This window comes from Trichoderma breve, chromosome 3 (assembly GCF_028502605.1).
Source record: "Trichoderma breve strain T069 chromosome 3, whole genome shotgun sequence".
NCBI lineage: Eukaryota > Fungi > Ascomycota > Sordariomycetes > Hypocreales > Hypocreaceae > Trichoderma > Trichoderma breve.
In genome coordinates, this window is record NC_079234.1 from 1,398,848 (window position 1) to 1,413,172 (window position 14,325).

The 14,325-nt window shown below is 45.1% G+C and overlaps 6 protein-coding genes across 6 annotated transcripts; 3 read left to right on the forward strand and 3 right to left on the reverse strand.

The window, feature by feature from the left end:
• Positions 1-13: 13 nt before the first annotated feature.
• On the forward strand, positions 14-2,069 carry T069G_04859 (heterokaryon incompatibility protein (HET) domain-containing protein; the record flags this gene model as incomplete). Its single annotated transcript, XM_056172069.1, has 4 exons — positions 14-423; positions 481-820; positions 890-1,291; positions 1,371-2,069. The coding sequence occupies 4 exons, from the start codon at positions 14-16 to the stop codon at positions 2,067-2,069; spliced, it is 1,851 nt and encodes a 616-aa protein (XP_056028927.1).
• Positions 2,070-4,407: 2,338 nt separating this feature from the next.
• T069G_04860 (glycosyl hydrolase family 88 domain-containing protein) lies at positions 4,408-5,608 on the forward strand (the record flags this gene model as incomplete). Its single annotated transcript, XM_056172070.1, has 2 exons — positions 4,408-4,918; positions 4,986-5,608. 2 exons carry the CDS (start codon positions 4,408-4,410, stop codon positions 5,606-5,608), a joined length of 1,134 nt encoding a protein of 377 aa, XP_056028928.1.
• A 367-nt stretch (positions 5,609-5,975) lies between these two features.
• On the reverse strand, positions 5,976-6,284 carry T069G_04861 (uncharacterized protein; the record flags this gene model as incomplete). The annotated part of the gene is made up of 1 exon (XM_056172071.1): positions 5,976-6,284. One exon carries the CDS (start codon positions 6,282-6,284, stop codon positions 5,976-5,978), a length of 309 nt encoding a protein of 102 aa, XP_056028929.1.
• Positions 6,285-9,113: 2,829 nt separating this feature from the next.
• T069G_04862 (uncharacterized protein) lies at positions 9,114-10,387 on the forward strand (the record flags this gene model as incomplete). The annotated part of the gene is made up of 2 exons (XM_056172072.1): positions 9,114-9,270; positions 9,327-10,387. The coding sequence occupies 2 exons, from the start codon at positions 9,114-9,116 to the stop codon at positions 10,385-10,387; spliced, it is 1,218 nt and encodes a 405-aa protein (XP_056028930.1).
• A 92-nt stretch (positions 10,388-10,479) lies between these two features.
• Positions 10,480-11,334, reverse strand: T069G_04863 (uncharacterized protein; the record flags this gene model as incomplete). The annotated part of the gene is made up of 4 exons (XM_056172073.1): positions 10,480-10,704; positions 10,760-10,935; positions 10,999-11,094; positions 11,154-11,334. 4 exons carry the CDS (start codon positions 11,332-11,334, stop codon positions 10,480-10,482), a joined length of 678 nt encoding a protein of 225 aa, XP_056028931.1.
• Positions 11,335-13,249: 1,915 nt separating this feature from the next.
• T069G_04864 (uncharacterized protein) lies at positions 13,250-14,008 on the reverse strand (the record flags this gene model as incomplete). The annotated part of the gene is made up of 1 exon (XM_056172074.1): positions 13,250-14,008. The coding sequence occupies one exon, from the start codon at positions 14,006-14,008 to the stop codon at positions 13,250-13,252; it is 759 nt and encodes a 252-aa protein (XP_056028932.1).
• Between the last annotated feature and the right edge of the window lie 317 nt (positions 14,009-14,325).

Sequence of the window (14,325 nt, forward strand, 5' to 3'; positions counted from 1 at the left end):
CACTTGGTCAGTCATGGCTATGATATCTGATGACGACGCATTTCAGTATACTTCTTCCCTCAGAGGCAGGCGAATTCGTCTACTCTTCATTCAACCACCTTACTCAGGTGATCGCTCTTCCCTCTTACAAGTGAATCTTGTAGAAGAGCCTCTTGACGCAACTGATTTCGATGCGCTGTCTTATGTGTGGGGGAAATGTTCTCAGAAATTTCGAATAAGATGCAACGACAAAAATATCGATATCGGTCAAAATCTATACGAGGCACTGATCGAAGCTCGTAGTCGAGGTGTCTCTCGTGGACTCTGGGCAGATGCGATCTGCATTAATCAGGCTGATGAGGCTGAGAAGAATGAACAAGTTCAACTTATGAGCAGTATATACAGCGCCGCAGCTCACACAATTATTTGGCTTGGTGCCGGGCTGTATGATGATGAACAAGGCATCCATCTGGCTCAATTTATTCATGCCAAATGTCATAGTGATGATCCATGGCCAATGGACGACACTTACAGTAATGCTGATTTCGATTGTAGAGCCCGAGGTGTTCCTACTCTTCGTAACGGCTCGGACATTAATCCTTCGTGGAAGGCCCTCTTTCATATTCTCAATTATCCCTGGTTCAGTCGCGTATGGGTTATACAGGAACTTGTTTTGTCGTCCAATCCCTTGATATGGAGAGGTAGCAGGACCATCGATACTCACGCTCTCATTTGGATGGCTTATCATGTTGGTTCAAAGCGGGATATCCAAACGTGCTTCGCCACCATACATGGCTTCGGTAATTTTTATGCCTCGAGTATCGTCCATTTTTTCTACAACGTCCGCATGAAACAGATATGCCAGAAACCTCCCATTTGGACTAATTTGCTCAATTCGATGGGTATGCAGGCAACAGATCCCCGCGATCGGTTTTTTGCAATTGCTGGCATTTCAGCTCACCTTCCAACCAACTTTGTAGATTACTCTAGAACACTAGAGCAGGTAGCATCTCAAGTTGGTTTAATTACTTTTATGGGTGGCCAGGACTTCCCCGCTTCTATATATTTCGACGTATTGGCCGATTACCCTTCCATACATCTCCGTATTCAACATAGTCAAATACCCTCTTGGGTTCCCGACTTCTTTTCGGATCAGATTAGGGGAGTTCCTCTCAGTCGTTATTATTCCACAAAGGTAATTCGGAAACAGCAGATTGGGTTTCCGAACGCCGAATTGCGACTTACCATCGAAGAACCCGATGGATCATTAAAGCAGTCGGTATCTCCCAGATTCCCGTGCCTTTATCACAAGGTATGCCTCCCATCATCTGAAAGATGTATAGACTGGTATTTTTATGTATTGAAATAGAGTATTTCTAAACTGAGATTAGGTCAAAGAAGCACATGTTAGATCCATTATATTTGACAAAATCAAAGATATAATGCCCCTGACCGATTTGATAAAGAATGAGAAGTCTCACCAGAGAGAACTTGATAGATACTCTACCGAATCCCTTTACCAACAATTCGACGGCGCGTACCAGCTTTCAAGAAGAGTCATCTCCTTCATTGATAAAGCACGACTGCTTGCTGAACCAGAGCTCCGCAACTGCAGCGTAATGTCTGGACAAACGTTTGATGCATTTTGGCGCACTCTACTCTACAACAGGAAACAATTTGCCTCAGATAATGAGATAGAGCCCGACAACGGTATAGGCATATCGTTTGGATACTGGTATTTGATGCTCAAGCTGATCTCCACGATACCATCAAAGCAAGATCCGTGGTCATCCTCATTGCATTCTATGGCTTTGCGGCCTTTGGCGCATCCGTTCAAGAGCATCTTCGACCAAATTTACAGTAATCGCCGATTTTTCGTGTCAAAGAATGGTAAAATTGGTTGGGCTCCGCCCTATGCTCGTTCTGGTGATTCCTTGGTCGTGTTTCAGGGCAGTCGTATTCCTTTAGCTGCTAGACTTGTGGGCGAGAACGTCTGGGAATGCGTTGGTGGTTGTTATGTGCATGGCTGTATGGACGGAGAAATTTGGAAAGCCACGAAATCGGACTGGGACTTTTTAAAATTTATATAAGCCATTCGACAGTCTTCAAACATACATCGAATTTAAGCTTAACAAGCATGTGCCATGTAAGCTGTGTATTTTGATAATCTGGATCACTATAAGTAACTCATTCTACATTATACTATAATTACTAGCTAGAAAGCTATAATTTCTATGTATTGGATTTATTAGAACAGCGTAAGTCTACTGTTGTGGTAAGAACCGTTCTATCTCAATGTACGACTTTTTAGGGATGAAGTACTTAGTCTGACACTTGGAGATATATATACGGATAGACGGCTGTATGATCAACGGCTATAGCAAACGGACATTGTTGTTACCAGATGAAATGTCCAAAGCGAGATGGCCTATGGTTCTACAAGTGTGGCAATTGTGGCCGACAGTTATAAAGAAAAACTTCGAATGTTCCAGTCCTGACAAGCTCGGAAATTGCCATTGCCTACGTATCAAGCGTGGGCTTGGCATGCCATCCGTTTGCTGGCTATCGCAGCCGTTGTTCCCAAGATTTGATATAAAAGATCCTCAAGGCTGAAGAGATGAACGCCCTGAATAAAATCCAACGTTTATCACCGCATTTTATGAAGCCCATATGGTATCGTAGTCGGGTTGCTTCTAGCGGCTCTATAAATTTAACAGTCTGCATCTTATTGCCTGCTATAACTTCTGCGAAATGCGTGTATGGTATTTAAACCTTGACTTTATAACAGAAGTCACTTTGATATAGTAGCGTCCCAAGCCACAAAATATGGATTTCACCACCACCACCACCACCAATCCCACAGGGCTTCCATTCCTCGTGACCCGCTATGTACTGTGAGACGTCATAGCTACCGTCTGAAATAGGTCACTGGGGCTACACCAGATGCCCGGCCGAGGTCCCTCCGTCCGCCTTGCCATCCCGCAAATAACAAGATGTAGAGCAATCAGAAAATAGATGGCCCAACATCGACACCCAAATTTTAGAGGTGTATTAAAACGGTGGCAGTGTTGGCTCCGCTTTAGTTGTGGGTGGAGGACTAAACGGTGGCGAGCGTCTTAGCGCGGCGGTTGCCCAATCACCAAAAACGGAACTATAAGACCAAATTTGGACTCTTGGAATGCAAAAATTAGAAAGCATCAAACTCAAGAAAAGAGCTTGACGGGACCCCGAGTTTTCCGCTACCTATGGTCGTATGTGCTAGACAAACTGAGGAGAAGATTTATATAGAATTGAGTTACATACGAAGGAGAGTATGTGAAATAAGACGAAATGCGTGTGCCATAAACATCCGTAAATAAGCTAGGGGTAGATCGAGTCGATCAGACAGTGACAAGAGTAAAGCACCTGAATGGCACTAGAAGTGTGCTCCATACACGGATATTGCGGGTAACATCCCTTGTCTTTTCACCGTCAGCGCATAACATTGAACATACATCACGCCTTATCACGAGAACTCGCACTGGGCCTTTGAACCAATACGGCAAGAAATGAATAATGTGAAATGGTACAGTAGATAGACCACGAAGTATATATCGATTGGCGACAAATGCTGCATAGATTTGCTTCATCAACAAACTTACTCAGCCATTGTCCTGACTGCGTACTCGTATTGTGGCATTGGCCAGCCTCAACCAAACCTCAGCGTCGTTTTAACAGCTACATAGTCTGTTCCATGACACCAAGCGGTGTAACGCTAATTCGAAGGCAACGCATACCGGTGAGCATCAATGGAGGTGGTTAACGGCAAGGGAAAGAAGCTATACGAGATAGCCCACCATGTATCCACTGTACTAGAACAAGACTCCCTCTGTATATTGTTACACACAATGCCTGACTATGGAGAACTTTCCTCTTTTTAATGGGGCTTTCAAGCATCTAGACGGAGCTGGACGGAGACTCGCAGAGGAGGTGACGCAGAAGGAATGAAGCATACATGTAACTATAACTACCTACCTTACCTTGTGGCTGTTAGACTGGCTTATATGCAAGGAAACGCCATGTCGCTTAACAACGGTCTCATAGCCCTCGGGAAAAGGACAAGTGCATCCATTCACCTTGAGTATTACGGATCAGGTACAATTCGCGAGCTTCCCATTTTACAGCCACCGGTACAAAGCTTCAATCAGCAACTCTCTGTAGTTGGTCAAACGAATCTTGCCGCCCCAAAAATCCATGCGAAGACGCTTACATGCAGTCTGACAGTGAACTGATGGCCTCCATGAATGATACCTTCCACTTTTAGACAAATCTCCTGAAAATCAACCTCAATTTCTAATCTGACATGGCACCTGAAAATATTATAATACAATTGTTTCGCCCGTTCAGAAAATTTCGCACGCAAGAACACAAAGCATCACCAGAGTCAAGATGCCGTCCTTCAATTCGGGTCTACTTTCACTCTTAATCTTTGCCCTTCCCAAGGCTGCCAATGCCGTCAATGATGTCGATGCCGGCTTTGATGCCTACGCAGCGTCCCAGGTGATGGTCGACAAATCCTCTCATTCCTGGGAATGGGGCACAGCCGCTGAAGCTCTTTTAGAGCTGTATAACCCTGAGCTATCTGTCTTTGGATCCAATCCTTTCCCCAATGGCAAAGTTCCCCAGGCCGACCCTAGCACCACCGCCCTTGCATATGCAAAGCAGTTCATAAACCGCAATTCGCAGACACTTGTCAATGATACTGCGGTCGGCGATCCGGCATCGCTGGGTGTTTCAGCGATTCTTCTTGGCCAGTCGGACAGTGTCTACATCGGCGCGGCCAACCGCGAGTCTGACTTTCTTCTCAATGTTGCCCCGCGATGGAGTAACGGTGCGATTTCCCATCGACCGGATGTTGCCGAGCTGTGGGCTGACAATATGGCCATGTCTTTCCCATTCTGTACGTCGTTTCATCTTGTTATTTGAACATATAGAAGGCACAACTAATATGATTCGTCTATTTCCAGTGGCTTATCTTGCCGTTCAGCATAACGACACTTCATTGATGTCTCTTACGGTCCAACAGTGCGGCCTGCAACGCGCTGTTCTGAAGGGCAGTAGTCTCAGCTGGCAACACATCATCGGTCCCCAATCCCAAGACACGGGCCTTTGGTCAACAAGCAACGGTTGGGCCGGTTATGGCATGGTGCGAGTGCTGCACACACTCCAGAAGTGGAGTGGTTCAGCCTCGATGACTTCACAAGCCAGTCAACTCAAGGGGTGGATCAAAGAGATTCTGGACGGCGCGATCCAATCGAGCTTAGACGGCGGTTTATTGCGCAATTACCTTAACGATTCCAGTTGGTTTGGCGAAATTTCCGGAACCGCAGTCTTGAGTGCTGTGGCATATCGAATGGCCGTTAATGACCCTAATATGTTTCCGCAGTCCTACATCACCTGGGCCGACTCAAATAGAAAGTCTCTAGCACAGAAGCAGAACAGCGGTGGCCTCTTCTCGCCGGCTGTTAACCCATATAACTGGCATGATAGAGCTAAGTATACTGCTGGATCACCTGAGGGCCAGGCATTCGCCGTTTATCTGTACACAGCATATAGAGACTGCGTCAACGCCGGAATTTGTCAAGCATGAACCGCAGCTGCGGCTACTTGAACAATTGCCTTGGGCCAATTGACATTTTGTCTATAATTATACCTAGCTACTGTATATATTCTTTTGGAGTACTCGCTAGCTCTGAACCAAATAAAGTTGCATCTGAAGACTAAAACAGCTCAGCAAAGGTCATGCCCGACCTCGGCGTTATTGGCCGCAAGTTACAAAGACGTATGTCCAACTCATTTATTCGCTCTATTTATCATCTCTATCTGTCCTCTCTTCACCACAATCTCCCTCATATATGCTTGTGCATAGCCAGCAGGGTCAGTTGACCACCCGCCGTTGAAGGAAGTATGCCCAGCCTTACACTATTGATGCACAGACAACAAAAGATATAAGCACCTTATTTGTCGGACACCTTGTAATAACGCGACCAGACGCTCTTTTCTTGATCAATCTTGGCGAACAGTTCGGCAGCGCCGGGTATCTTTTTGGAGTTTTCGATTGACTCGTCTGCTGCTGCCATATCGCGCCAAATGAAATAGTCAACCCAACGATTATCGGGCTCAGCATAAAAGATCTCTCGAGAAACAAATCCTTCCGTTTTAGAGGAGTTGATTCCGATCTGCTTCATAGTCTCAAGCTGCTCCTTATAATCGATGCCATCCTTGAAATAGACGACAATGATCTCATGAGCCTGTTTGTTCGCCATTGCTGTCTTTGCTGCCGATTTAGGACGGTTGTATGGATTGTCGTACAGTTGAAACTTTTACTGTAAAAATCAGTTAGCATTCAATAGCACTTATCGAGCGACTATGGACTCACTTCTTTTTGTTCTCTTATTAGTTGAAGAGTAATCTGGATGTGTTCTTGGTGCAAGAGATTCCACAGGGAGAATTTATCCCCTCTATAAATGATTTCTACAGATAGGGAGCTGATATTTTACCAAAATGATACACAGACAGCGGCTAAGGCAAAATGGCGTCACCGAGCAAACAGGACGCTGCGATCAAGAGTGGCGACATATTGGAACCTAAGCTCTCGAGAGTTAACATTCGTTCTTGGTAATAGATAAAGAATGGATTATTTAGTAATCCAGCAATTCGATAGGCTGACAATAAAACAAGCCAACAGGCATGACGCGTCAGATAATCAGCAAATCTCAATAATAATGTGAATAGAATGTGCAGTGATACTCTCTTTGGAACCTTTTTAACCTAATACAAATCGCACTAGGGTCAGTATCAGATGTGGCTACTGGGTAAATGCGTAGATAGATATTCATTAGTTGCTAAATAGAGGAGTAAGCCATCCTTCGTCATCGGACCAGAACAGTGACTAGAGGTAGAACCCATTTTCAATGAGGTTATGGTTTGCTTCGTATGTTCCCCGCTATATCAGCTTCTCATTGAAATATGGATAAGCCATTGCTACCCACTCTACATCTGAATCAGACTCCACCAAGTAACAAAAGTCCTTTTCATCTTTTCATCATTGAAAGTTCCTTTCTATTCTGCCCTACTCCACATTGATTTCTTCCTGTTCACTATAAAAGGGAATATCCTTTCTGCTCTTACCTACACAAGTATATCATCCTTCAATAGCTGTCTTTCCGGCTTCACATTCTTTCAAATTATATGAAAGAGTGCCTCGTGTACCCTTCTTCACACTTGGGTTTCTTACCTTTTCAATGGCTTCTTGCAGCCGTGTTTCTCGAAGACTCTTTTCCCAAAATGTAACTAGATATTATGTCGTTGGATTTTTGATCGGTGTTCTGACTTGTTATTTCTCTTTGCAGAGTAGCCGACTACTTCAAATCTCCAGAAACCGATTCAGCTTTGCTTTTACCACCCTTGGAAACAGGAACATGTCTACCGACTCTCCCAACGGTATTCCTGATTCACCAGCACCTATCTCCCAGACCGAACTTTATGATGGTTCCTGCCATTGCGGCTACTTAAAGTATTCGGCATCCTTTTCTCTTTCGAAACAGTCATCACATCTTCAGAAATGCAACTGCTCTATTTGCCGTAAAGCAGGCTATGCACTCTTGTCACCTGAGCCAAAGTCTTCATTCAAAATTATCTCACCAAAGGCGGGAGTATCAGGCCTTACTGATTACACCTTCCATACCAAATCGATGCATCACTATTTTTGCCCACACTGCGGGGTCCGCGGTTTTCTCATGGCTTCGTTTCCAAATGGTGGAGAGGAAATTACTGACGTATTTGTTAATGCCGGGACAATCGATGGCAAATCCGACGGCAGTAAAATGGAGGAGCTCGGCAAATTGAAGGTGAAATATATAAATGGAAAGGCAGAGGCTTGGTCGGACCCTCTCTCAGATACCCCTTATGAAGGGGGACTTGCGTAGTTGAACACCTAGCCTGCATACATATCATTTTTGGTTCGAGAGTAATATCTCTGTACTTTTCTGTGAACTGTCAATGTTTATGTACATAAAAATCACATTCAGATACATAGTATTCAGGCACTGAATGCCTTGAACTAATCATTGTGTATACCACTAAACCATGTTTCAATGTGTTTTGAAAGCATTCAAACAGAAAGTACGTACTACGTATGAATCCTCTTAAAATCATCGATTTTTCTTTGGCATTGACAAGATGGCGGCGTTCAGGGATCGAGGAAGTTGCTGAAAGCAAGTAATGAATATCCTATCTCTTGAATCTCTAGAAACAACAGTCAAGCCTACAAAAATTAATCAAATTCGTCTCTCCCTCCTCCCCAAAGAACTGCATTACTACCTACGCTATACCATTAATGAATAAGGTCCGGATTCTGGACGCTGGTGGGTAACCAGAAGCAACCTCCCCCTTCTCTCTCTCACGGTGATATGCAAACAGCCTCAATTACTTAGTGTCAGTGCTATCATCGTGGCTTACTGCCTATTCTAGACTACTCTAGGCCTCTAGTGCAGCAGAATGGGAGTAAGCCAAATGGCTTATTTCCTAAGAAGGGACAGAAGCAAAGAATCTACTAAAATACGCGATTCATTTACTCAATACCACTCGGCAAGCTTCAGGTCGGAAAGTCAGAAAAATTGCTCTCCCAGTCTGAGATATAATATGCAAAAGTCGCACTCATCTTTCGCTTCCTGCGCATGCCAATCAGCTGAACGAAATAGTTGAGGGTTAAAAAAAAAAAAAAAAAGAAGTCATAGTGACAGCAAAAGTTGACAATTGGTTCCAAGAGTAGAGTGCCAGAAATTCCACTAAAAAGATGGGCCACTGAAAACAAGCCCATCCACAACTAATAAGGCTGGGAGCGCCTTGAACCTAGAATTATGTAACTAGTCTACAGTATTACACGTCTTCCTAATGTATTACCAACAAATCCCACTCTGTGTGAACCACTTTAGTTCCGTACATTCTTACACCAGACATGAACAGTAAACATTCGCGGAGACACCGAACGGCCGATGGGAGGCGTCGCAAACTCTGCCCTAGCTATCAACTCTGCCAACTTACATTACAATCTACAATCCCGTGGATATAATTTATAAACTCACCTACTACCAATGACCAAGATAAATGAAGCTGGCTATTCTGGAAAGTCATCCGGGTTAGAGCTTGTCTTCCAGTCAACCACACCAAAACGCCCACGTGTGGCAAGAAAGCGGCGTCTACTTACTCCTGCGAGACGAGCGCAGAATCGAGCATCCCAGGCGAGATACAGTATGCGGTTCTCCTCCCTCGAGAATATCAGCTCATGTGCTCATGAATACTACTAGGACTGAAGCAACGACAACTCAGTGAAGAAGAATCAGCAAGAACAGAGTCCAAAATTGATGACGAGTCATCCGATGTGGCCGCGCTACTTGACAACCAGCCTAATGCAACAGCCACCTTGATACCGCCCCAAGAGTTAGATCAACCAAAAGTCACTACTAAATTTAACCATCTCTTATCCCCATCCTTCCGACGTCTTGAGGCACAGAATGATGTTTGGCAGCATGTGGAAAATACTTCCCTCCAAGCTGAACCCTTTGTTTTACCAAGTACAGGAAGGCCAAATGACAGGACCGGTAACAGTCAGTGGGACTATAATGACACGATAGTGTCTAGAGAGCTGGAACCTAACACTCCAAACAACTACATCTCCGTGTCGGAGATACAAGATTATTCATCTTCCATACCGTCGAACAGCCATATTCTGACCGCGTCAAAGTGTCTAGATCAGACGGGGGTAGATGGAAACCATTGGGCGAGAGAACAGCAATCAATAATCCCACCAACGCCGTTCCTACTGATTAATCATATCCGTTTACGTGATATGACATTCTTAGCAGCCACTCTAGCAATCGCAGCTTCAATCGGCGTTACCTCTGAAGACTATCTTAACGACAGACCCTCTCCCTTTTACATATTCAGCAACGCCACCTCTGTACAAACCGCAGCGCACTATTTCGAGCAAACTGTGAAGCCGCACCTTCGACCAAGCTTGACTCAACTATCTCAACCACATGCTTCATACCTCGATTTGATCATCTTTCCTCATTTTAGGGAGCGTGCGGTCACTTTTGCTACCAACGATCCTTGTATGCTGGATCAGGAGGAATTATTTAATGACATGATATCGGGTGGTTTGACCTGCTGGGGGAACGCTGACAACGGCGTTGGCGTCCGAGGTAACGGAGTACCTTGGGATATGAGAAGCTGGGAGGCAAAACCATGGTTCACGAGGAAATGGTGGTTTTTACTTAAAGAGGATAGCGAGATGCAAGATGCCTCAAATTGGTGGCGGCAAATGCGTGGAGAAGATATCGATGAGACTCTAAATCTAGGAGGTTGATACACATTGGTTTAATGTACTAGACACACCAATTATAATGATTGCATCTATCTGACTATATTTAGGCACAGGTTCTTAGTTCCACCCGATGCTTAATCGAAGTCGTCATAATAAGTAACGGTAAACCCGCCGTCAGTGCCCTGGACCACGCGGGCATAAAATTTGCCCTGGCCTTCACCGCTGCTAAAATCAATTGTAGCGCCGTCTCTAACAACAGAACCATAGTCAACAATCTCGCCTGGAACTTGTTGGCTTTCGGAGACGAAGAACTTCATCTTTGGGGTAATTTGGACATTCATATTGTTGCGTGGGGCAATCTGTAAGTCCAAGTCAGCAGGTAGTCCACGATTCTGGAATGGCTAGTCAGCATACCGAACCAACTGGGGCAACTTGTCCGCGGTTGTTGACTTTCGCAAGACCAATAAGATAGGTATTGTTCGGAACCTCAAAGTCGGTACCAGTCTTAATCTCATAGGCACCAGGAATGGCACTTGGCTCGATCTCGGTAATCGTGGGGAAGCTTTGAATAATCTTTTTGTCAAAAGTGCCTATTTGGAAAAGTCGTTAGCCTGTTGATCTTGTTCTATATGGTTAGGACAGTTGTTCCTCACTTCCGGGGACCCCAGTTGTACCAAGACGAGCCAACAGGCTCATGCCACTGGTGACTACGACCCCTAGTGCTGGTGCCGTAGGCACGGTGCCAACCCCTGTCAAGTCGCTCATTAGCATTGATGGACATATCTAAAGTAGTTCAGAAGTTTCTTACACGCATAAAAGTCCGCTCCGGTACGGATTTCAAAGTTTCCATGATAAGGAACGAATGAGGTGTACCACACATTCATCCAAGGTTGCTGGCCTCCAGTGAATTCCGGAGGGTCCATGAAAACAGCATAGTTGGTGTTCTGGCCGCGTTCGTTCTCTACAGAGATGGTGTAGCTGGTAGACATATTGATGGAGGACAGATTGTGGTCAAAATAATTTCTAAAATGAATAGATCTGCTTGCCTGCATATACGGCGTGCAGAATAGGGAATGGAAACATGAGGGTATGAGACATGTTTATATAATAAAATGGGGTGGAAATAATACATGTAGTCTGTTATGCTCGTTTGCCACGCGGCACTACCACGTCGTTACAGGTCAGCTTCTTTCCGATCAAGAATTATTTTTGTGTTACAAAGGTCAAAACAGGAGAACAAGGTACAGCATACAACGCTCGTGACTATGAGACCATGAAAGCTGAGACCGGGGTCATGCAGCAATGTTTTGGCGCATCAACAAGAGCCTGGAACTACCTGGGCGACACAAATCTGAAGCCGCTGCATGACACTACTCTATGTAAGTGTCTCACCGGTCAATGGCCCCAACCATTGAAAGAGAAGATTTGTCGGGAAGAGGTACCTGCGAGTGTCGTTTGGAGCGATCTAGTTTCCAGGGACAAGGAACGTGCAGCCGGTGAAAGCAATTGTGCGTAAGGCTCATGCATCTCAGCCGCGTCTCCGCTATAGCCCATAAGAGCAAGATACGTATGTTATTATGAAGCATTGAGCATTAGAAACTCCATTTGTCACAAATCATTTGAATCTAGATACAGGCTTAGGTTTATGAAAGCCATGTGCTCTACCATTTTTTCCTGTCACATAGAGGTGAGTGGATTGGCTGCTAGTTAGATGATAGAGGCTTGCCCAAGGATGCATTTCACGCCATTTGCGTAACAGAGGCGGTTCTCTGGAGAGCTGAGTAAATTGTGTTTGTGTTCTTATGCCGTGCACTTATGCTGTGCAAACGCATCCATTGTATAATTGTCACCTACTCTCAAGAGATCTTACATTATTAAGTACTACGAGGAAGAACAATAGCGTCGATGGGCGTCATGCTACCCCACCGCAAGATGCACTTCAATCGTGACTGACATTGATGTCAGGGCTGAGGCAAAGACTCTCTCCCATTCGTGGTCTGGAACAGACAGGATCTAAGCCTAGGTCCATCACTCGGAGATCTTTGCCGGCTTTGTCATTTGCAGTCTGTTAAAATGACCACGCAGTCGTAAGTGAGGATATTATTGGTGATTTTGACGAGACAGCATCTGGAGCGGCATCCGCGGTTTGTAAATATACACATCCTTGCATTTTACTCCCTTACATTCCTGGAGCCAGCGATTGCATTGCACTGGCCATGCAAAAGCGCATGAATTGACCCTGCATTTATACGTGGCATTCAAATTTCGCCGTTCTAATATCCTGCCTGCATTGCCCTTACATCATGTTGCCAACATAGCCTGACCACTCACTCACACTCCTCGCCCATGCTCTATCTTGATCTGAGACATTGTAGCTGGTCCAACTCACTGACCGGCGGGGTAGACAAGGTCCATATCTTTCCAGCAAACCCATCAGAAGCTATTAATTTGATTCAGCTTCGAGATGCGCGTACGTGTCCCGATATTATTGGAACTAAGCAAGCCGTGCCACGTTAAAAGGAAGAAAAAGCCGCCGTCGGATTGCAAAAGGACCAATTAAGTATACACTTACGCATACCAATCACCAGTTCACGCTGAAATTGGAGGCATAGCATCTCGTAAAGCATCACATTTGGTTTGGAATAGAATGCTTCGCTATGCAAATACGATGCCAGCGAGTAATACGGCGGCCCGCGTGCAAGAGGTAGATGATGTTAACGACAAGCCAAAGACAATAGGCATACTGAGAAATAACATTACGCACGTAAAATAGAAGTCAGTGAGGACAAGAAGGTGGGCATGTGAGTCTAAGATGACCCAAAACTCATAATGTGAAATAAAGGAAACAGTTTCCGCATGTAGTAAGCTCTGTATATAACGTAGCGATGGTCCATGGCAGAGCCTTTAAGGCACACTCACCTCCTCACGTCGAATATCTACATATTTATCCAACTCCTCGTGATCAATCGGCTTCACCCCATCGAGCAGCATCCACCAGCCTGATCGTGGCTGGAAAGTGTCAAATACCCCTTTGCTCTCACTGGCAGTTGCTGTCATACCCACAGAACCTGCTATAACGGTTGTGTCATAGTCAAGCATTGTCGACGTATCCAGGACTTTGACGGGGACTTCGACCACAGCCTGTGGCACGTCTTTAGCCCTGATGATTGGGAAAACAACGTCATCAATAACGAGTCTCTTCCTGTCTTCATCTCCTTCTCCGTCGAACGAGAATAATTTTATGTTTTCGTCTGTGTACTGACGAATCATCTTGCCTTCTTTATCCCAGAAGCAGAATGCCGTTATCCATCCGGATAGCGTGTCAACTCCTCGTCCTGATGCCTCAGCACCAGCTCTGTGGACTGCCTTCATCCAAAACTCCTTTGTATCTCCGTCGTCTGGTCGATCAAATGTTTCAATCATTTTTTCCACTACTTTAACGAGTAGTTTGCTCCATTCGGCAGGCTCATCACCGAATGTCGCAAGTTTAGGTAGTTTCCCAAGGAGCTTTACCCAATCTTCTCTCTCACCTACAAGTGTGACGCTTGGGAATCCACAACCGCATAGTACAATGTACTCAAAATATGCCTTTGTAGTTGCCATCATAACCATTGCCGCGACGCTGATATCATTGTCGGTCGTTGTGGAAAAGTCGGGTAACATCCAGCTTTGAAGGTCTGGATCCCGCACATTTTTTTGGATTAAATTGGTAAAGAGTTTTGCCGCGTATGGTATGTCAAGATTGATCATGGTCTGAGGTGACAAGTCGATGACGAGTTGTTTCTTGCCATCATGTGCAACGAATAAGCTTCTCAACTCTTCAGCATGTGCATTGATATAAAAGCTGAGCTGGACTGTAATAGCCAACCAGATGTCATCAGGACGGAGGACGAGATGAAGATCTTGCTGAAACGCTCGGATAATTCCATCAACAAAACCATTCCCATAAGGTACCACGGCTAGCCGGCTGTTTCTATTGA